The sequence below is a fragment of the Pleurodeles waltl genome, chromosome 5, assembly GCF_031143425.1.
Source record: "Pleurodeles waltl isolate 20211129_DDA chromosome 5, aPleWal1.hap1.20221129, whole genome shotgun sequence".
Taxonomy (NCBI): domain Eukaryota; kingdom Metazoa; phylum Chordata; class Amphibia; order Caudata; family Salamandridae; genus Pleurodeles; species Pleurodeles waltl.
The window spans coordinates 905590787-905612773 of record NC_090444.1 but is presented as its reverse complement, the minus strand read 5'-3'; the positions used below and the strand labels follow the sequence as shown (position 1 = coordinate 905612773).

The following is a 21987-nucleotide window of genomic DNA, read 5'->3' as shown; positions in this document are numbered from 1 at the left end:
CCCAAAACACCTGATAACCGACTGACTTGTGTGTCCACCTTCACCTCATTGTCTAACAACTTTAAGAAACTGATTAATAAGAGATGGTCGATCTTAGAGAGTGGAGGCACACCTATTCCTAAACCTCTGTTTGCTTTTAAAAGGACAAGCAATATTAGAGATATAGAAGTACATACTCATCCTCGTATACATTCAGGAGATATGAAACAAACAACCTTGTGGGGCTTACTGTCCGTTACAGGCCACTACCCCTGTGGTCAGTGTAATGTCTGCCCTTTGACCCAATGGTTGCACACCTTAGAACTGGAACCACTGGGCACATGGCAACTTGTCAAACATACCAATTGTAACACGCGTAACTGTATTTAGATGATTACGTGCCCTTGTGGCTTACGTTACTTTAGTATGACCACCAGACCTGTCAAATTAATGATCAATGAACACCACAGTAACATCAGGTGCGGTCGTATTACCACTAAATAGAGTGCACACTTTTTGGAACTCCACCATAGCCCAGATGATATGTGGTGGGTAGTCCTTTACTCCCCGAGGCATGTCAGCAGTAATCCCAGTTCTCTTTTCGAATCCGAGCAACGTTGGATATTTAAATTGGGGACCTATATCCACAGGCTCAATGATGACATTTCTTGGCTGCAGTTTACCCGTTGATCACCTTCCCGACTATGACTGGGAGGAATAAGTGATTGACACCTTTCTGACTGGGCTAACTTTCATCTTAGGACCACCTGTTTATTTATTGCTTACTTTTAGAGCCCTAACGTCATTCCTTTAAACTCCCACACCTGCCTTGCATTTATTTAAACAAACAACTCCCTCTTTTTTCTGACGGATTGTTGCAGGGGTAGCGCTGACTTTTGGATTGAATACACAGCACCCCCTATTATGAATTTGTTTTCCATTACCCACACTGTAATTCCCAGTTGCCCAGGGACTAAGTTTAGTATTTTCTTTCCAAGCCTTGAATCATCATGTTCTTACAAGTAATTTGGACATTCTTCCCTAATTGAGACAGTCTGTTTTATGGGCATTGTTATTAGCAACATTAATGTGGCAGCTAGCCTTCACTCTCTATTTATTGTGACATCAGGGTGTACACGGTTTCCCTGTAGTCTGTTTTTAGTGCCTATTACGGTACTTGGGCTTTCTTAGTCTGTCTTTACTTTCAAGGCACACGTGACCGTGTACATCCAATGGTAGCCGCTGCCCCTTTGTTGCCTTCTGGGTTGCGCCGGCTTTTTCACCCAGCCAGTCGCGTCCCTGATTGTCAATTCAGGAACACGGCCGCGGGTAGGACCTGGGCAGAGGATCGCCAATTTAGAAGTAAGTTCGGCTCTGAGCGAGAGCCGCTGATGTACGCGCACGGAGCCTCGTTGATATCTTGCTCATATGAGCTGCCGTACATTCTTTGTTTGTCTTTCTACATATAATGATACCCGTTCAGCGCCTTTACAATACCATTTAGTTTATTTCCATACGCTGCATAGTTTAATTGGTATTACTTGATTAATTTTTAAATGCAGGCATTTTTCACTGACATGATTAGACTATAGTTCTCTTATTTTGGGATGTAATTTACACCTTTACTAGAGACACTAGCAGGAAGTGGAGGCTGGCCCCTGTTTTCTTTTAATACATGGGGCTGGATACTAAGGGGATGTGCATGTCCACCTCTGTGAATATCTAGAGTATTTGACCCTACTAATCTTGTGCTATATCATTCTAGTGATATGGCTCTCCTCTGGGCTCGTGTTTTCCTATGGTGCCTGATCCTTTTAATGGGACGGTAAGCGCATGTACCTTGGTTCCATACACTACCACAAGGCATGATACCACTGCGTGTTCACTGCGTGCCACCTATACTTTACATGTGCACTGATGGAGTTAATTACAATTGATACCACATGTATGCTTTTTTTTTTTTCCTAACAGGTTGACCCTTACACTAGTCTAGCCTGACGTGCAGCCTTTTTTGTAAGTGACTGGAGTTTAATATGACTGTCTGTTTAGGACACATTGTGCCCCTGAGTTATATTCTATAGGAGAAGTATTTAGTTATGCTTTTTGGTCCTGATAAAGTGTCGGTGGATCCTTTTGGACCGTTGAGACACGAAACATGTTGAACTCATCTTTAGGGTTTAATACAGTTTCTTAACCCCTATCTCCAGGTGTAGTGTGAGTGTTTTGTGCATTACTTCATTCTTCACTCTCCTTTTTGTTTTTATTACTTTGGCCATCACCCTTTCCTGTTCATTAAAATTTGGTGTCCCGTTTGGGTTTTGAGTCAATTTTATCTCTTTTTTCCCTCCCTCCTTACTTGTGTAGTGCCTGTAATCGGGCATCATTCACTTTACCCTTTTTCATTATGGTAGTGTTACTGAGAAAAGGTCTCCGGCAAAGAGCCCCCTTAGAGGGGTGCCCGTCAGACACTGCAGTGCCAGTCTGACGAGGAGCTTGCCCGATGATGAAGCATGACATCCGACTGGGTGTGTGAGGGCCCTTGCTTCTAACTTAAGGGTTGCCCTGTGATCCTCTTTCTATTATTGTCTTTTTCTATTAGGAACAGTGTATTTGCATTTGTATTGAAAATGCCGTGATCTGCATCTGACGGATTTTGATGTTGCTGAGCATGTCCCACCCTTGTTACAGCCCTGTTCAGGAGCCAAAAAATCACCACCCCACTCCCACCTCCCGTTAGGGAGAAGAGCAACTTACCTTTGTGTGGACCAAGCATAAGCAGCTTCGATTTCTTTAACAAACCGGCAGCATTACTTGACAGAGATTGTGACACCAGGTGCTGCTGTGTACACCGCGAGCTGCCCCACTCTGCCGTACAGCATCCAGACTTATGGGCACCAGAGAAAAGGGCACTCCCTGCACCGCGAATACTGCCATATTGCCAGAGCAGGTAAGACTTGAATTGGGCATTTGGGGACCCGGGGGCTTGCTGCTAACAGCGACGCAGCACCATAGACACTTTTGACTAATTCCTAAGAGTATAAGTGAGACCTTTTGAGTAAGGCCTAATAGTTTGCCATCCCTGGATACAGCCACCAGTGAATTCGGAATAACCTTGAACACATTACACGAAGGAGGATGGGACAGAGGCATCTGCCTAACAACTACAAGAGTCCCAACCTCAAGGGGTATTGTGCTATTGCTTCTGAATGTCATATACATTTGCTTGTGTAAAATTTGAAATAAAATACTTCTTTTTTTCCTATAAAAGTCAGTATTGGACCGAATGTTGATGTTGATGTATTGATCTACTGTTTGCATTTCAAGTTATGAGTCATGTTCACTAACCTGTATCTACATCCACCCTGATAGAGCCTTGACTGCTCGACCAAGTGCAGAAGAGGTACTTTGCTCAGTTCCTCAGGATCCATAGTAGATTGGGCCCTGGGACATCAGGAGTAAAAGGACTCAACCACCATGGTTGGACCCAGTAACCCCTGTGTGCCACATGGCCACCTGTAAGCATTTCTGACAGCTAACTACTTTGGCCTTGTCACTATTGGCACATGTATAACATCCTCAACTACATCATCCGTCAGGGGCCACAAAATGACTGCATTACTCTTTTTCTAGTCATGTTTGTGTCCTGGATGTGCTTCATGCACTATATGGAAAATGGGCTTATGAAGGTTCAATGGTGGAATTATCTGACCTCTTCCTTCACATAAGCTCAATTAATCCTTTACTTTATAATATGCATTGATTTCTTTATTTGGATTCAATTCACTGCTCCAAACTGCAGCAAAGAGTCCTTCTCCATGGCAACTTCCCATTCTTCTTTCCAGAGTGCTACTTCTTCATGACCATCGAAAACTCCTTCACTCCTTTACAGTTTGTTCTATTTCCTCTGTAGGCAATCGTGACAACCAACTGCCACATCATTCTTCAGTCCTTTCACTTACTCGATCTCAAAATTGTATTCCATCACAGGTAACATCTATCTCAATGGTCTAGGTGCCACATTTCCTTTCAAACCCTTTCTACATTTGAACAAATGTATCAATGTCTTGTGGTCAGTTTTAACTCTAAATGGGACCCCCCATGTAAAGTACTTGAAATGTTTGATACCCCAACAATACGAGAGAGCCTCTCTATTATTGAATAAAAGGTCTCTGCCTTTTGTAACCGCCTTGATGAAAATCCAGCTGTACATTCCTGCCCATCTTTCACTTGTGTCAACACTGCTCCAATCCCCACATTGCTTGCATCTATTGTTATAGATGTTGTAGCAGTTATGTGAAAGCATCCTAAAGTTGGAGCCTGCAATACGCCTTCCCTCACTACTACAAAAGCTTTCTCACACTCATTATACTATTCAAAGACAGTATTTTTTCATCAGTACCCTGAGAAGCTCCACATCTTCAATGAAATGAACTACAAATCTTGAATAATACTCCGCTAGTCCTAATAATGACACAAGTTGATACTTGTTTTCTTTTATGGCCATCTGTAGGAATGTGCCCTTGTTGGCATGATTACCCCTCCACCTTTTACCTGATATTAATTCCAACTTTGATTGAGAGTGTGCTGGGATCCCGCTAACCAGCCCACAGCACCAATGTTCTTTCCCAAAATCTGTACCTTTGTTGCACAATTGGCACACCCCGGGCCACCAGTTAAGAATCCCTTGTAAAAGGTACCCAGGATACCAAGGGCCCTGTGACCAGGGAAGGTCCCCAAGGGCTGCAGCATTTATTATGCCACCCTGGGGGACCCCTCACCAAGCATATGCACACTGCCTTGCCATAGGTAAGTCACCTCTCTAGCTGGCCTTACAGCCCTAAGGCAGGGTGCAGTATACCACAAGTGAGGGCATGGCTGCATGAGCAATATGCCCCTACAGTGTCTAAGTCCATTCTTATACATTGTAAGTGCAGTGTAGCCATTGTGAGTATATTGTCTGGGAGTTTGTCATTACGAACTCCACAGCTCCATTATGGCTTCACTGAATACTGGGAAGTTTGGTATCAACCCTCTCAGCACAATAAACCCAAACTGATGCCAGTGTGGGATTTATTACAAAATTCGCCCAGAGGACATCTTAGAGATGCCCCCTGTATGTTAGCCAAAATGCTAGTGCATGACTCACCAGTCTGTGCCAGCATGCTACTTTCAGACGAGTTTCTGACCACATGAGGTGGGAGCCATTGTGCTCTCCATGGCGAGAAACAAAGCCTATCCTGGGTGCAGGTGCTTCACACCTCCCCCCTGCATGCACTGTAGCACGTGGCAGTGAGCCTCAAAGGCGCAAGCCTCTTGTTACAGTGCCACAGGGTACTCCAGCTAGTGGAAGTGCCATCTCCCCCCCCCACCCCCCCCCAGGACAAATCCCCACTTTTGGTGGCACGTCCAGCAGGAAAATTAGGGAAAGCAGGGAGGAGTGACCACATCAGCTGGGACCACCCCTAAGGTGTCCAGCGCTGAGGTGACCCCCTCCTTGCAGAATCCTCCATCTTAGTTTGGGGGACAGGTACCAATACGGTTACGTTTGTGCTCCCCCCCCCCCCTAAAGGAAGTGGACACAGGAAGGGTGCAGCCACCCTCAAGGACAGTAGCCATTGGCTACTGTCCTCTGACCCCCTGAAACGCCCCTAAAATCAGATTCCTGGCTACCTCACAAGAAAGAAGAAAGACTGCTTAGTTGAAACCCCAGAAGAGAAGGAAGACGAAAACTGACTTGGCCCCTAACCCTACCGGCCTGACTCCTGCTTCAAAGAACCCTCAAAAGAAGGTGATGCATCCTACGGGTCCCGCAACCTCTGCCAAGACCCCAGAAGACTGCCTTCATCACAGAGGTCCAAGAACTCTGTCCATGAAGAAACTACATCTAAGGACTCCAGAGCCTCCCCGGATCTGCAAGTCGTGACCACTCTGTACCTGACGTCCACGCCCCGTGGCCACATGGCCCAACCGACTAGAAAGGTTCCTCAGGTGATTCTGAACAAGTGCCTACCCTGGGTTACCTCTCTTGTCCTCCACATCGACGCCTACAGTGTGAATCCAGAGGACCGCCCTGACTGCGAAAGCTCCGGACGAAGATACCCGTCGCCAAAAGGTTCACTGAACCCGCAGCCCTCTGGCCTTGGGGAAACCGACCTCAGGTGCAGCAGCGTTCAGCAGGCAGCCCTCCTACTTGTACAGCCTGTGGTTTTCCAGAACCGACCCCCTGGACCCAAACCTGCAGTATTTAAGTGACCCCTGGGGTCCCCTTATAAGAAAGCATTGAGAGCCCGATGCTGTGTTTGCACTCTACAGGCTACCCCTGAGCCGCTGAGGGTGTGTGTTTGGTGCTTACCTGTGCCCACTCCCCACTCCCTGGTGGTCCTCAAAACCCCCCAGGTCTGCCCTCTGAAGACGCAGGTACTTACCTGCAAACAAATCTGAAACCGAGTGCCCCCAGTCTCCATAGAAGCACATGTTAAATTTGCCTCAACTCTGACCTCTGCACCCGGCCGGCCTCGTGTTGCTGGTGGATGCTTGGAGTTAACTTAACCCCCAACCTGTGGACTTCCTAACGCCCAGAGACTGGAACTATAAGTCGTGTACTTACCTTCAAAACGTAATAACATTTCTTCCCCCCAGGAACTATTTCTGGAAACTGCAGTATCAACTTTTAAAACAGATTGTTGCCATTTATTCAAAAACTGTATGATTTGCGAATTCTGATCTAAGTAATAATGATACATATGTGAAATACTTATTTATTAATGTACTTACCTGCAACTTGAATCTTGTGGTTCTAGAAATAAATTAACAAAGATATATAAAAACAATCGGTCCGGAGTCAAGTCATTGAGTGTGTGCTTCTTCTATTGTCTGTGTGTGCACAACAAATGCTTTGCACTACCCTCTGTTAAGCGTAACTGTTCAACCACACTACCACAAAGGAGAGCATTAGTATTATCTACTTTAGCCTCTGTTAAGCCTCTGAGGAACCCCTGGAGTCTGTGCACACTATATCTCATTTTGATATAGTATATACATTGCAAGCTTCCTAACTCCTTCCACAAAGGCGCTCTCCTCAGATGTGAGACATTTCTAACTTTATAAACTACCGGTACAGCATTACCGTTCAACATATAGTAACTAAAACCTCTCAGTGTACCTAACTCTTCTGTGAATACCTCCGGATATATTTTCATTATTGATTTCCCATACAATTCTGTTTCTTTGGCAGATGTGCCCTCTAACACTTCATCAGTTGCTGTAGGTTTTTTAAGTATTTGAGTTTAAGACTATTCTCATGTCCTTCCGATGCCGCCGACCCGATATGTTAGATCCACAGGGTATTATGTAAATTAGACTGTACACTGCTTCATCTTCGAATCTAAATCGCCATCCATTTCATTTACTAGAAGTTCACTGCTTTTTGCTCCATAACCCAGAGCTCTTATATCTGGTGGATTCCATTTGTCTTTTTCCTCCCTTTCTCATAGTAAGTATGTTTAGACAACAAAGCATACATGCTACAAAAATCTACCTACATTGTCATGAACTGATCATCAAGATAAAGGTCACAGTGGGGTTTCTCCAGTATGTCTGTGCTTTCCTTTCTTAACTCCTTCATAGCATGGATAGAAGTTGCAACCTGTTCCACTTTGTGAAGTCCTCTGTGGCCAATACTATTTAACTGTATGCTTTCCCAAGCATTGGCAACTTCTTTCATTTTTACTGTTTGGTTCTTTGCTCTACAAATCTAAGCGAAATGTCCTCTTTTCGGAGAGCTGACACATATGGCATTTTTTGCTGCAAACTTTGTTCTAGACCCAATGTGGCCAGGTGCCCCACAATGATAAAAATTTTTCTCCCTGGATACTATTCTTTGATTTGGATTTTCTCATTAGGATTCATTTTCCTTACTTCTTCCACAGGTGAGTTTATTTCCGACACCTTGGACATCTGAAACATTTTTTCATCACTGTAATGTTTCCTTCTTCTACACTATTTTGGCATAGATAGCAATGAGAAACACCATTTAAGTTTCAATTTAATGACGAGGCACACTTTACCCTTATCAATTATAAAAATAACGAAGATGCTTATTTTCTTTAAAATGTGCTCCTTTTCTGGGGTGAAGGAACTTCACTGTCTGTCCCCCATACAAACTGCCAACTCATAGCCAGTTTATGCTAGATGCACCATTTACTTGGGAGTCGAAAACAATCTATTTTTCTCCAAGTTACCTCAAGGTTTTTTCAGCTTTCCCTGGTTACTGGCCCTTCTCATTTCATAACACATTCCCCAATTGCATTCTACTTTCCTTTTCAGTCTGACATAGTTAACATTATAGTAAGTAAGGGGGTTCTGATTGTCTAGGGTATGCACTTAAGCCTGGCAAAAATCACTACTCTAGTCAGGCCAAATCAGTTATACCCAAATATAACCTGTGCTCACCCTCTGGCAGCTTGACGTAGAGCAGAAAGGCTTAACTTCATAGGCAATGTGTAAAACGTTTGTGTAACACACTCATACAATAACACAATGAGTACACCACAAAAGAGACTCCACACAGGATTATATAAAAGTAAATGTAGTACATTATACATAAACTAAAACCACATGGATCATAAATACTGTGCACAAATGCAGATAGTACTCGTTATCCACAATAACCCAAGAATCAAAACGACATACATCATTAAATACTTGGCAAGTTATGTAGAAGGCTCGTAGGGTGCAAGACAACATGAATCATAAGCATACTTATAGAATTATCCTAATATCCCACATGGGTATGCAATGGTAATGCATTACAATAAATGCATCCAATAAATGTTGTATATTACAGAAGACAAAAGATAACGCCATGAATCAATACACTCCTTGCAAGTTATGCAATTGTCAAGGATCATAGCAAAAGCCTTTAAAAAATATATCACCTTAGTGCATAGGAACATTACATGAGTGCAGGGAGAGCACTCTGTTCTAGGGCTAGGACTGGTCTTTCAACCACGGGGACTTTATGGAAGAGCCGAGGAGGTATGACCCTTGTACCATGCAGATGCCAGTCCCCATAATCACAGTGATATCGCAAGCCCCTCGGTGCCGTCAAACAAGTGTATACCTCTGAGGGATGACTGGGCTTGTTTAAGAGGCACGCTACCTTTTATCTTGCACAGCACTTCAGGGTAGAGTTGCCTGTGAAGAAGTGCAAACAGCAGGGTTTCCTCAACAAACCTTTAGTGCTGAATGCAACAGGGAGAACCTCCAACACAGCCCTCATGAACAGCTTCCACTCCTCGGTATGACGGCTTGAGAGCCCGGCTCTCTCTGTCTCTCATGGCAGAGGGGCCTCATTAGGACGATTCCTAACAGCCGGTTTTGTCACTTCCAGGCAGGGATATGCTGCCAAGGGGCAGTACTTCTCTCTCCAACATTGCACGTTGTGTTCCCCTTGCTGGAGGGCTGTGCTTAGAAAACACACGCCACTTCTCCTTAGGAAGTAAGGAGCACACGCCATGCGCTCCTCGAAACCAGACACAGCTCTCTTAGTGCGCTGATTGTGGTTCAAGAGCCCGTTCTGCAGCTGGTGCAAAAAAGGCATGTAACTTAAAATCAGACACCACCCTCGATCCCAAGCAGCACCAGCTGGCAACAAGGAATGCTCCCACAAGGCAGAACGCTGGCCCTGGGAAAGCGGTGGGATGAACTGGGTTCAGGCAGGACATGAGGACTTTGGTGTCCCTGGGACCTCAAGTAGAAAAAGGGGGCCAAACCAACATGCCCTTGGAGAACACTGGGGAGCACAAAGAGTAGCAGGTAGGCCAGCACATAAAGTTACTTTTAGCAGAGTGGCAGTCTCTCCAGCAGCCCGGCACCAACAGGCCAGTACACAAAGCAAGTATTCCAAATTGTGGTTCCTCCTCGTATCACAGCAGTTCTCTGACAATATGCAGTTTATAGAGCCAGTAGCATCTGGTTACAAGTCCCACGCAGTGTCTAAAAACAAGGGGCCAGAAACACATCACTTATACTCAAAAATGTTTTGGATGAAGGGGTGACTTCAAAGGAACCCTTGGAAGTGCACAACAATTCCTTTCAGCCCAGCCCCAGATGATCAGTAGGGGGTAAATCAGCCCTTTGTGTGAGGGCAGACCAAAGCCTATGGACATGCAAGTGTGAACCACCTCTCCCTCTCCCACTCTAGGAAAACTATCAGTATGCAGATGAATGCAAATGTCACACTCCCCCCTTCCTGTGTTGTGGCTGTCTAAAGAGTATGCACAAAGTGTAGCTGTCACCCAGGTCAGACGTGTACTGGAGACAGACTGCAAAGCACACAGGCTTATAAGCAAAGAGAAAGGCCCATTTTCTAAAAGTGGCATTTCTAAAATAGTAATGTGAAATCCAACTTCACAAGTAGATAGGATTTATCACTACCATTTTAAAACATACCGAACATGACAAAGCTACTCCTTACTGATCAGGAATTACCACTTAAAAGTGTATAAGGGAATTTCCAACGTGAGTCTATAAGAGGAGCAGACCTCAAAGTAGTGAAAAACGAAATAGGCTGTTTGTCACTACTAGGACATACAAAACATAAAAGTACTTGTCCTACCTTTTACTTACATAGCACTTTGCCAATAGGGATACCTAGGGCCTACCTTAGGAGTGAACTATGTATAGTAAAAGGGGAGTTTAAGGTTTGGCAAGTAGTTTTAAATCCCAAGTCAAAGTGGCAGTAAACTGCGCACACAGGCTCTGCAGTGGCAGCCCTGAGACCGGTTTGAAAGGCTACTTCTGTGGGTGGCATAATCGGCGCTACAGGCCCACTAGTATAATTTAATTTATAGGGCCTGGATATATGGTGTACCTCTTTACAAGGCACTTACAAGTAAATCAAATAAGCCAAACAGGTATAAATCAATCATACCTTGTTTAGAGGAGAGAGCATATGCACCTTAGCCCTGAGCAGCAGTTGTAAAGTGCCCAGAGGCTTAAAGCCATCAAAAAGTAGGTCAGAAATATAGGAGGAGGAAGGCAATAAGTAGAGGGTAACCCTGCTAAAAAGACCAGGGCAAACAATTATATTCTCTCTACAATAAGTTAATGAAGCAACTTACCCAACTCTTCATTTATGCGGTAATTCTCAGTGGCAAAAGGGAACTTCTTCTGTTCGGCAAGTGACTTTGCCTGGCTCTGAAAAACAAAAAGTGGGTAAAGTGAACTTGCCTCAAAAGAATCTAAGAAAATCACTGGTGAAATGGGTTCCAGGCAAACAAATAAGGAAGGTAGACACAGGGCTTTGTGTCAAAGCAAACAGTGGATATATATATATATATATATATATATATATATATATATATATATATATAAATATAAAAATAAATATATATAAATCATCTTATTCACAAAAATTCACATTAGCTGTCACCCAGAAATTAAAGTGGAAGTTCAAGTCAGTTCATGAAAGATCTTATTAGTGCTCGGAATGGTTTACAAAACTAGGTTCTTGGTTTAGATCTTCATACTAATATTCCCAGGAAGGAAAAGTCTAAATTAATCAGAATTAACATTAGAGCAAACTTCTCAGTAGAAGTGTTAACGTACAGGTATTAACACAATAAAAAATATATAATTTTCACACACCTATGAAAATACATTAGAAACGTAACTAGAAACTTATCCTTCCTAATTTAGTTTCACTGGTCAAATGGTTTTGTAGATTTATGTTCAAAGTTTAGGTAGAGATTTCTTTTCAGTATACATGAGACACAATTTTAGACAACAGACTTGCCTCTGTTCTTATTTCTTCATTTCAATGGTTCCTAAGGAATTTGACAATTATCCCAGAGTTATACTATGGGCTAAATATACAGAAATATTCCTGCGGTAGCAAGCCTACAAAAGACTTTGTTTTGTCAGAACAACTTAACAAAAATAGAAGTTTGGTAGATTAGCATAGCTTCATTTTACTGGGTGAAGCGAATGAAGAATTATAAAATGGATTAAAAAAAACATTTCCTTGAAAGATGTGGTGTCCACTCGGCTGTGCATCAGTCCCGGCAGTGGTGCTCCATTCTAGTGATGCTTCTCGACTTGAGCATGGAGGTCACATGAGCCGACAAGGAGGTCAGCTCATGTATTAACTGGATCTTGTGGACCTATTTTCAGAGGTTCACCATGCCAGTAATGAAGGTCTGCAACTGTAAGCTCAGACCAGGACAGGATTTTATGCTCCAGTAACGATTTTTCAAAACAGTTGTTGCTGCACTTTAGACGATTACTCTATCACAATCCAACATGATCACAGTGCGTCATTCAGGTAAAATAAAGTTATTTTTGCTTTTGAGCTGGTGTCAATTTGTTTTTGTTTAAAAAAGTTTTTTGAGTCACAAGATATAGTGACTCCGCTCTTAGGTGGCAATGTGTAATAGCATCAACTCCATGTTAGGTTGTTTTTTCTGCCATCAGATTCGGATGTGTACTGACTTGTCTCTGTGCCCCGTGCCTGTAGCTCTTTGCTTTGGGCTCTTTCCAGCCATTTCTTGACCCGGCAGCACCAGCAAACTGTCTGCTGCTTCAACCACTTTGTTTCTTCAACTACACCCAGAGGTATCTTCAATGTCTCACCTCCGGGGCCTCAGGCCCTCTTTGGGGTTTATGCCTCTCACCCATAAACTTCAATGACGACATTGAATGTAATGAAAAGGATGCTCTTCCAATACTGCTCCCAGTGCAATTACAAATTCCTGTGGACTGACCACTATCAGGTATGCAACCCTTTGCCTCTTCCCATAGCATGATGAAACCAGATGCAAGCCCTGCCTAACTCTGCAGTCTAAGAAGACACTTCAGAAACAAAGTGAGAAGGCCTGGGTCCATTACAGGATTCAGAGGCAGGAGCTGGAAGATACCTCCGATCACTTTGAGGAGTAGCACATCGAGGCAGAGGATAAAAACTGCATGGTCCTTCAGGGGCACAGCTCGCCCAACAGTTGCATCGCAGCATGTAGTGCAAAACCTATAGAGAAAGACTGGCTTTCTCGAGATCTCAAAGTTTGGGTGCAATGAGGATTAGAACTCCAGTGTTCCACAGGTAAAGTCAAGTTTTCCTTTTCACATTAACAAGAAAGTAATTTATTGTTGATTACTTAAAATCACAACAAAATAAAGCAAAAAAAGCAGGGACGATGCCCTAAAAGTACAGAAGCTAATATACAGTCCATTACTGCAGTGAATCAAATCCATTCAAATACAATGCCTGATAGCCAACACCACTGGTAATATTTAACAATCGAGCAGCAACCAAAATAATTTAAAAGCTCTTCTATAACCTGAGATGTGGGTGATTGGAACTTTAATTAATATAGATTTTTAACATCCGAACCATGGCAGCGCCGAACGTTGGTTTCAACAGGCGGTGGGGTTTCCAGCATCAGGATGGCCTGGCAGTTCAGGCTGGACTATTCCCATGAGGAACAGGGTCAAGACTGATTGGCATATGGCTGGGTCCGAACTGGGGTGGCATGGTGAGCAAAAGAACGATGGATTAAACCCAGATTTGAGACTGGGGGTGAGTGTTTGCATTCTCAGCACTAAGTCCATCAGCCTTTTGTGTTACTAATGTTGCCCTAAGTGGGAAGGGCATGCCCAGACGTGGGTCCCTTGCTCACTGTGCCACTGGAATCAAGCTAGCCTGGCTGAAGAAGGGTGATACCCTGAAACCGGTCCCAGGATGCTTGTTTCCGGTCCAGGGAGGACCAGGCCTGGCAGTTCGGGCTGGACTGTTCCCATGAGGAACAGGGTCAAGACTGATTTGCATATGGCTGGGTCCAAACTGGGGTGGCATGGTGAGCAAAAGAACGATGGATTAAACCCAGATCTGTTACTGGGGGCGAGTGTTTGCATTGTCAGCACTCCGTCCATCATCCTTTTGTGTTACTAATGTCAGCCATTACGACACAGACACAATGAATTGTGGGATCTCCGTACCTAGCTGGCATTAACATTTCTGAAGGAGCCATTAGGGACAGACAAAGGGCAGGCCAGGCTTAGAAACATCCTCACATTGAATCAACAGAGTGCACTCCCACACCTCACACCTACTGTCAACCTAGCATCTCTGCTCAGGAACAAACTATTTAGCAGCACCTTGCTAATCAATGTCACAGAGTTGCTAAACGTAGCCCTAAATCTTGCTCTTTTCATTGTTTTGGTCTACACTCTCCAGATAGGAATATAAGCAAACCACTTACACTCTGTGCCATGCTACAGCCAGGGGCATCCCACTCATTTTGTAATTAATACTCTAAGCTAAACATTTAAGGGTGAACTTCAGAAAACATCCACTCATTTACAGAATCACCTTTTCGATGTATGCATTATTAACCTGATATACCCTCTGACATTGCTATGATTATGTGGTTACCTTTGAGTGATGCCTAAACCTTTACATATTTTCCTGTATTTGCTGTCAGCCATTACTTTAAGCTTAAATGTTCTTAAGTTGATCAGCTGTTCTTTCTGAAGCTGTGGGCTAGCAATAGCCTTTCAGGCAATAGAATGTTTGCTTGACAGTAGGGTGTATCACAGTTTCAATCACAAATAAGGTTTAATTTTACAGTTTTTGGATGCAGTCTCAAAAAAGCTTCCTCTATATTCACAGAAAAAATTACCTTGCCTTAAAACTTAAAATTATTGCCTGTCCTTTTCTTTTAAAATTACTCTCTACTTACTTTCCATTTTCTGCCTGCCTCTTCTTTGTGAACATAGCTTACTTTAAGTCACAGGCATGTCTGCCTTGGTCCCTATTATTGCATTTCTGCAAAGTGCCCGCACATCATTACAAAGACCATAAAAAAAATAAAAAATAAGTCATACCCTGCAACCGAAAAGTAGCTAACCCTCTGCTACTCCTCCGTTAGTACCGCCAACCATGTGCATGAAATTACACCCACTGTTAGACCTGGCATTCTTGGCGTGGTTTCCCCTCTCTTTTTGCCTCTGCTTCCTGTATTCTTGACTGTGTACTGGACTTCGTTTTTGCTGTTTTGTGGTACTCTGTACACTTTATAACTGGTCAGCAGTGATTAAGTGCAAGTGCTCCCTGTATAAATTCTGATTATGATTGATTATCCCTAACTGACATATCTGATTTACTTGTAAATCCCCTCTCAGGTGCACTAGAGGTGCCCAGGACCTGTACATCAAATGCTACTGGTGGGCCTGCAGCACTGATTGTGCCACCCACATAAGTAGCCCTGTAAACATGCCTCAGACCTACAAGGCAGTGTCTGTGTGTGAAGTTTTGCACTGCCAATTCGACCTGGCAAGTGTACCCACTTGCCAGGCCACAACCTTCCCTTTTACTGCATGTAAGTCACCACCAAGGTAGGCCCTAGGTAGCCCTATGGGCAGAGTGCAGTGTATTTAAGAAGTAGGACATGTGCTGGTGTGTTTAACCTGTCCTGATAGTGAAATACTGCTAAATTCGGTGTTTACTATTCCAAGACCTATCTCTCCTATTAACACAAGGACTGCCTTTAAATGCCTTTTAAGTGCAGTTTCCCATTGGGAGCAGATAGAGATGTGGGGTTTCCTTTGAAGTTTACCTACTTCAAAGGCAGAAATGGGTATAAGTAGAGGACCTAAAACCCCAGACTTTTAGAACACTTCTAGATCAAGAGGATCCTCTGTAAAGGAGAAGAGCTGGAGGAGGAGTACTGCCCCTTTGCTGTGTGTGCTTTGCTGAGTTGGCCTGCAGTTGCTGCTTTTGCCTTAAAGAGGACAAAGACTAGACTTTGCTGTGTATCCTGTTTGTGAAGTTTCTCCAAGGGCTCAGACTGAGCTTGCCTCCTGTTAACAAGTCTCAGGGAAATCAAAGACTTCACCTACCAGCCTCTAGGTTTGTTTGCTGTGGACCGTAACTGCCAAGGTGGTGCCCATTCCAATTTCTGGGCCCTTAGGAGTGAAAGCTGGTCTAAAAACAAGAAGATCTATGTTCACCGACTCCAGACGACTCCAGGACCGGCGCCGCTGCCAGACTCTGCGACTCCATCTATACCTGAAGCTGTGGTGCCTGCTGGAGTGCGATGACCGCGACTGACACCACAGGCCCGATGCTGCCGCAGCCTCGCTGACATCCCTTGATTCCGTGAGTCCCAAGTGGTGTGTCACCGATGTCCGTGACACCAGAGTCCGCAGCGGGGCCTGTAGCCCCTTGGCATGACCCCGAGAGGTCACCATCACTTCTTGACCCGCCGGATTCATCAACCCCACCGGATCGTCAGGAACCGACACCTCGCACTGACGCTGCATCACCCCACCTGCTCTTCAGTAAGGAACCAACGCCGCACCGGATCCAGGGACACCTCACCTCCTGCGACTCCGTGAGCCCGAGTGCAGGCTGACACAGAGAGCTTGAAGCTCATTCACCTGGCTTCCAGAACCCTCCACACCCATTTACAATCTCTTGCACAAGGGGGAGAGAGTCCTTTTTGTTGGATTTGGACACTGGAACTGGACGGCAGCCGCAGCCATGGACAACTGGAAAGACAAGCCCCTATTTACCTGCCATGCCAATGTAATGGTGATGAGCGACACCTTCTTAAGGGTAAGAAGCTGTAAAGGGTAGCTGTGGAGTAGATCAAATGACTGCACATTAGACACATAAGGACCAACTTAAGCTCCCACTGAGGTATGACAAAGGGAGAGGGAGGCTCCCAGAGGAGATGTGACCAGTAACGTCTGGATGGCCTCATCTTGACTGTCCCAGCACTCTGTGCTGGAGAGTTGGGACAGGGGTGGTGGGGTGATGTGGCACCCTAAGACTGGCTAGGGTGCCAGGCTTCTACAACCTTCCACCCCATCTAAAAACTCTTACACAAAGGAGAGCGGGCGCCTTTTTCTGGATTTGGACACTGGACTGGACGACGCCAGAAGTCATGGACAAATGGAAGGACAAGCCCCATTCACCTGTTGGGCCAATGTAATGATGATGAGGAACACCTTCTTAAAGGTAAGAAGCTGTAAAGGGCAGCTGTGGAGCAGATAAATGGATTGCACGTTAGACACATAAGGACCAACTTAAGGTCCCATTGTGGCATGACAAAGGGAGAGGGACGCTTTCAAAGGAGATGTGACCAGTAACTTCTGGACAGCCTGATCTTGAGCTGTCCCAACATTCAGTGCTGGAGGGTTGGGACAGGGGTGAAGGGGTGATGTGGCACCCTAAGAATAACCAGTGGTGCCTGGCTTCTAGAACCTTCCACACCCATTTAAAAACTCTTGCACAAAGGGGGGTGCTTTTTTGTCAGATTTTAACACAGGAACTGGATGGCTGCCACAGCCATGAAAAACTGGAAGGGCAAGCCCCCTGATGCCCTACTGGACTAAGGACTCTGCCTAGGACCAAGGAAACTGGTTCCCTTACACTCCCTAAGGATCAGTTGGTGGAAGATCTGGACTTCTGTCTCTAGTGCTCCTCTCCTCCTAATAAGGCACACAGGACAGGAGGAGAGATGGCACAGTGACCTAGGAAAACCAACTCACTGCACAAAGTGTGATCTTGGAGGTGAGCAGGTCTGATGAAACTGCTCCTGAAGGCTAGAGCTCACCAACAGAACAATGAACCCAAGATAGTCCTAAACAGTCATATGGGGCCCAAAATACTTACATTTAAAGCGCTTTACCTCTGATCCCCCTACGAGGAATGAACCATGTGATGCTTTATGGCAAATGGTAACCTTACCCCTAGGGTAGGCCAGTGTCTGGGGGTCTACGCAACATTACTTACCCTTAGAGGAGAGGGATGTAAATGGGGCCCCACTCCCCAGAGTCCTCCTAAGCCTGGAGGGCCCATCCCCCAGTGACCGTATTCATCAATGGGCCCCAGGACCCCATTCCCAGGCCAGGAAGAATAGTTGGCTCCAGCGAACAGTTCAAGTCAAGGCTCTCCCCATTTGTGGAAAAGACCTCACACCACCTCAGACTGTAACTGTCACTTGTGATCTGCTAGGTACTAACGGCTGGGCTTATCCACCCTAGTATTAAATAATACTGCCAGGTGGTTCACCACCAGGAAAATTCCTTGGTGGTCCATCCACTTTCAGAGGTGCAAGGCCTCATAGCAAAGGGTCTGTGATCCATCCATGTCCTTTCTGTTGCAGTAAAACATGGTGGTGGTGTAGTCTATGAGCACCTGTACCAGCCTCTCTTTGATGGACGGAAGGAAGGCTTTCAGCGCCAAGCGGATGGCCTCCAGCTTCAGAAAACTGATATGGAGTTGGGACTCTTGCCAGAGAAGAGAGACCTCTGATCTTCACCCCTCCCAGGTGAGGCCCCCCATACCAGAAGTGACACATGGGTAACCACTGTCAACTCTGGGTGAGGTAGGGAGAGCGGTGTGTCGCTGACCCAACTGCGGTCCAGTAATCACCACTGCAGGTCTTTTTCAGTCTCCTTCGAGATATGGACATGGTCAGAGTGGTCCCCTTAATGTTACATTCACTGAAGCTTCAGGTCCTACTGCAGAGCCCACATATTTTTGTGTTGCAGGAGGCCATCAATCCCAACAGCCTCAGATATTACCTCTCTAAAATCCAGGATAGAGGTCGAACAATCTGGATCGCTCAAGGCTAGTCCCATTTAGGGCCCATCTATAAGGGAGGACTCAACATCACCTGAGAACCCACAGATCACTGCCAAGCATGGTGGCAAATGGCAACACTGGTGCCAATGGCACCAGTGGTGTCCAGGCCACAATGTATCATGAACATTGCCGGACCCAGGGCTTAAAGTGGGATGAAAAAAAAGTGTGGGGGGGGTGGGCTTTTTAAAGGGGCTTGGGCTATGTAGTGAAGGCTTAAACATGTAAACTAAATTTCTGTGATTTCCACTGTGTGCCACCCGACTGGTATTTTGGTGCCTCTCTCAGCTTTCCGTTATTGCAGCCAGATCCATACACCTAAAACTAGCCATAGCTATTGGCTTTGTCAATGATTTTGTTGAATTACTATTGAAAATGTTTTAATTATGAGACTGTGAATTATACATTATTGAGGCTGTGGAAGGGGTAGTGGTCTCCAGATTGTCTCAATCACATATATTCACTCAATGTTGGACATATGCACCCTTTTCCTCTCCATATTTTCTCCATCCATGTGTTACATGTTGTTTCTTTCCTCTTCAGCACCCTCATTTCACTCTCTTCAAAGGGGTATTTCTTGCATCTCCACTTCACTACCCCCAAAAATCCCAACATACCCACTCACCCATAAGCACTGCAATTTTTTTTACTTTCACCTAGTCACCATTTTATCAACTTTGAACCTCCTTCACTCATATTTGTACAGGATCAAAATTTAACCTAGAATACATGTTCATTGCACTGTGCGCTCAGCAGAGAGGCCATGGATTGGATAAACACCTATTCTGAACACCTTTCTTACCCACTGGTAGGCACTGTGAGAAACTCTTGCTGCCTTCAGCATCAACTACATAGCTCTCAATTGAGGCTCATTTAAAGCACCTGGAGGTAGCACAGGTCAAAATATGTGCTATACAAGTGTAATATGCTACATGAAACAAATGCAAAGTCACATCGTCCTGGAAAAAGCTAATACTTTTAGGGAATTTAATATTAAGTAAAACATGAGAAACAAACAAATTATATTGCCGACATGGATTACCTTAATGTTTTTCACATTCAATATTCAGAAAACACTCAGTGTTGTTGCATCTAAGGTTCAGGACCTCAATGTTGGACCTGATGTGGGTTCTATTTCAATGTCTGTGTTAATTAATACTGGGTCTGAGACCCGGATGGACCTGGCCCACTTAATGCCCACTGGACGACAACTGTCTTATATAACCTGAGCAACAACAGACTGGAGATCTTCAGGGACACCACGGAGGATTTGAGCCAAAGAGTCCCAGAAATTGAGGGAATTGCGTTCCAGGAGGAAGCTGGTGATTACTGATCATGGAGCGAGGCTGCTGGGGAAAAAACATGCTTTCTGAATGTTTCTACCAATTTAGATAGCTTATTGGAGAGAGTAGTAGGAAAAATGTTGGGGTTAGACCTGCTCATGGCCACTTGCAGCACTAAGCTTTCAGGGGACGGGTGCTGAGAGAGGAACGCAAGTTCAGGTGGAAAGGGCAATGTCATCTTGCAATTTGTCTGTTGACTGGAGTGCAGAACCAAAGTTTGGCCCAAGCTCCCAATAATGTATCTGTTAAAGGAGGTCAGAAAAGGTGTTCCCGGCTGGAGAACTGTCAACACGTTAATTTTGATCTTCAAGGTGGGGAGCTGGATTTCTCATTACCATGGTGTAGGAAGCAGATTTCTCTGTGGGTGGTCCAAGAGGTGAGAAACGGGCAGTGTTAGGGACGGTATCAAGATCACTAGCCACCTGCAAATCATCATACAAACTGTCTTCTCGGTATGGCTGAGCAAATTCATCACCTGCGCCCTAATCACTGTACGAGTCCATGCCACAAGTGAGTGTAGGGTGTTTTGCCTTATCTTGTTGAGGTGGCAGATCAAGTGGAAGGAGCAGGGCCTCAACTGGTATTAGGTGCACTTTGGTCAAGGTCTAACGGCACTGATTCTGAGTCGGACAGAACTGTGGGTACCTCCTCCTCCAATATCGATGGGTTTCGAAAGTAACAAAGTTTCTTTATGCCGGACTATGTAATGTTTTGCCTTGCAGTTCCAGATGGCCTTTGGGTTTATCGCCACAAAGTCACCGCAGGCATTGATGTTGTGACTAGACACAAGACACCACAGGAACACCTGATGGGGATCTGTCACAGACTTTTGAATTGCAACAGTCCCTGCAAGTTTTTAAACCTGTTTTAGGGAGTGACATCCCTTGCACACTGAAAAAAGTTTTTGGGAAATATCGAGGTAAGTGTCTCTGAGCAATGAGATTGAGAGTTCCAGATCCATGTCAGTGGCGCGGAAAATAAAGAAATGACAATGCGCAGGAGTGGTGCCTACATAAGCTCTGCAAGTCAAGTCCTAAGCGGCACGGCATTAGTGCTGAGCCACATACTGCCATCTGTCAGTATGCAAAGGTATTGCTGAAGAGATCCCGGATCCAGTCTGATGCCTGGGAAATATTCAAAAGATGAGGACTTTGTAACTGAAAGTCCTTGAATAATAAAGAGTTCTTCCAACTGCTGCTGGCCAATGGAGGACTTTAATTTAGTCCACCACTGTAGATCCTGACAAGCTACACACTACAACTGCTTCCTGGCTCCTCACAATGACAACCAAATAAAGGATGACATTAAGAAAGTCAATCCCCTATGTCTGCCTCCGACCTATGCCTGCTCAGGACCATAATCTATAAACAAAACATCAATGAATGGACTTAGCGAAGTTACCATCTAAGTGGACTATGATCACAGGAAGTACCATAGACATACTTGCGCAGCTACTAAAAGCTGCCAGTTTACTGAAAAGCATTAACTGTGCACCTGTTTTGCATAAACCTTCATTTATCACACTGCTGAGTGCTGGCCCTCATAACACGATAACTGCACCTCAGATGTCATCATGCACAACATGGAGACACTTCCCACACAGGACCAACACTAAGACAACACTTTTCCAATCACACATGGAAGCACTATACAATACAATACAATACAATACTGAGTACCTGGCATGAATCCACCAAGAGCCCCATTAAAATGCGGGAAGAAGGTCCTCTAACTTACAAGAGTAGCAGAGAGTCACTCAAGGTGAACAGTTTCAACCAAACAAATAGATGGGAAGCATCTTGAGTACTAACTGTGCCATTCTGGCATTTTCACACCAAGAGACACCAATATAATCCTTACTGCTTTTGGAATGGGCAATGGGACAAGAGTAGATCTCAGTCACACTACAGACATGGAGGCTATAATAAAACAGGCTTTTTACAGGTTTTACCCCAACTCTTTGTCCCATTTTGGACTATTATCTGCTGGTTTTTAGCTTTGAGAGTGCACTGAGGC

At 44.7% G+C, this 21987-nt stretch overlaps 1 protein-coding gene across 3 annotated transcripts in view; it reads right to left on the bottom strand.

The window, feature by feature from the left end:
- TTC13 (tetratricopeptide repeat domain 13) overlaps positions 1 to 21987 on the bottom strand; it is an 815569-nt gene that overhangs the window by 690354 nt on the left and 103228 nt on the right. For all 3 annotated transcript variants that reach the window (XM_069235032.1, XM_069235030.1, XM_069235031.1), the window contains exon 3: positions 11103 to 11178. In XM_069235032.1, coding sequence (XP_069091133.1) covers positions 11103 to 11178 — 76 coding nt within the window. The remainder of the gene's footprint in view (positions 1 to 11102; positions 11179 to 21987) is intronic.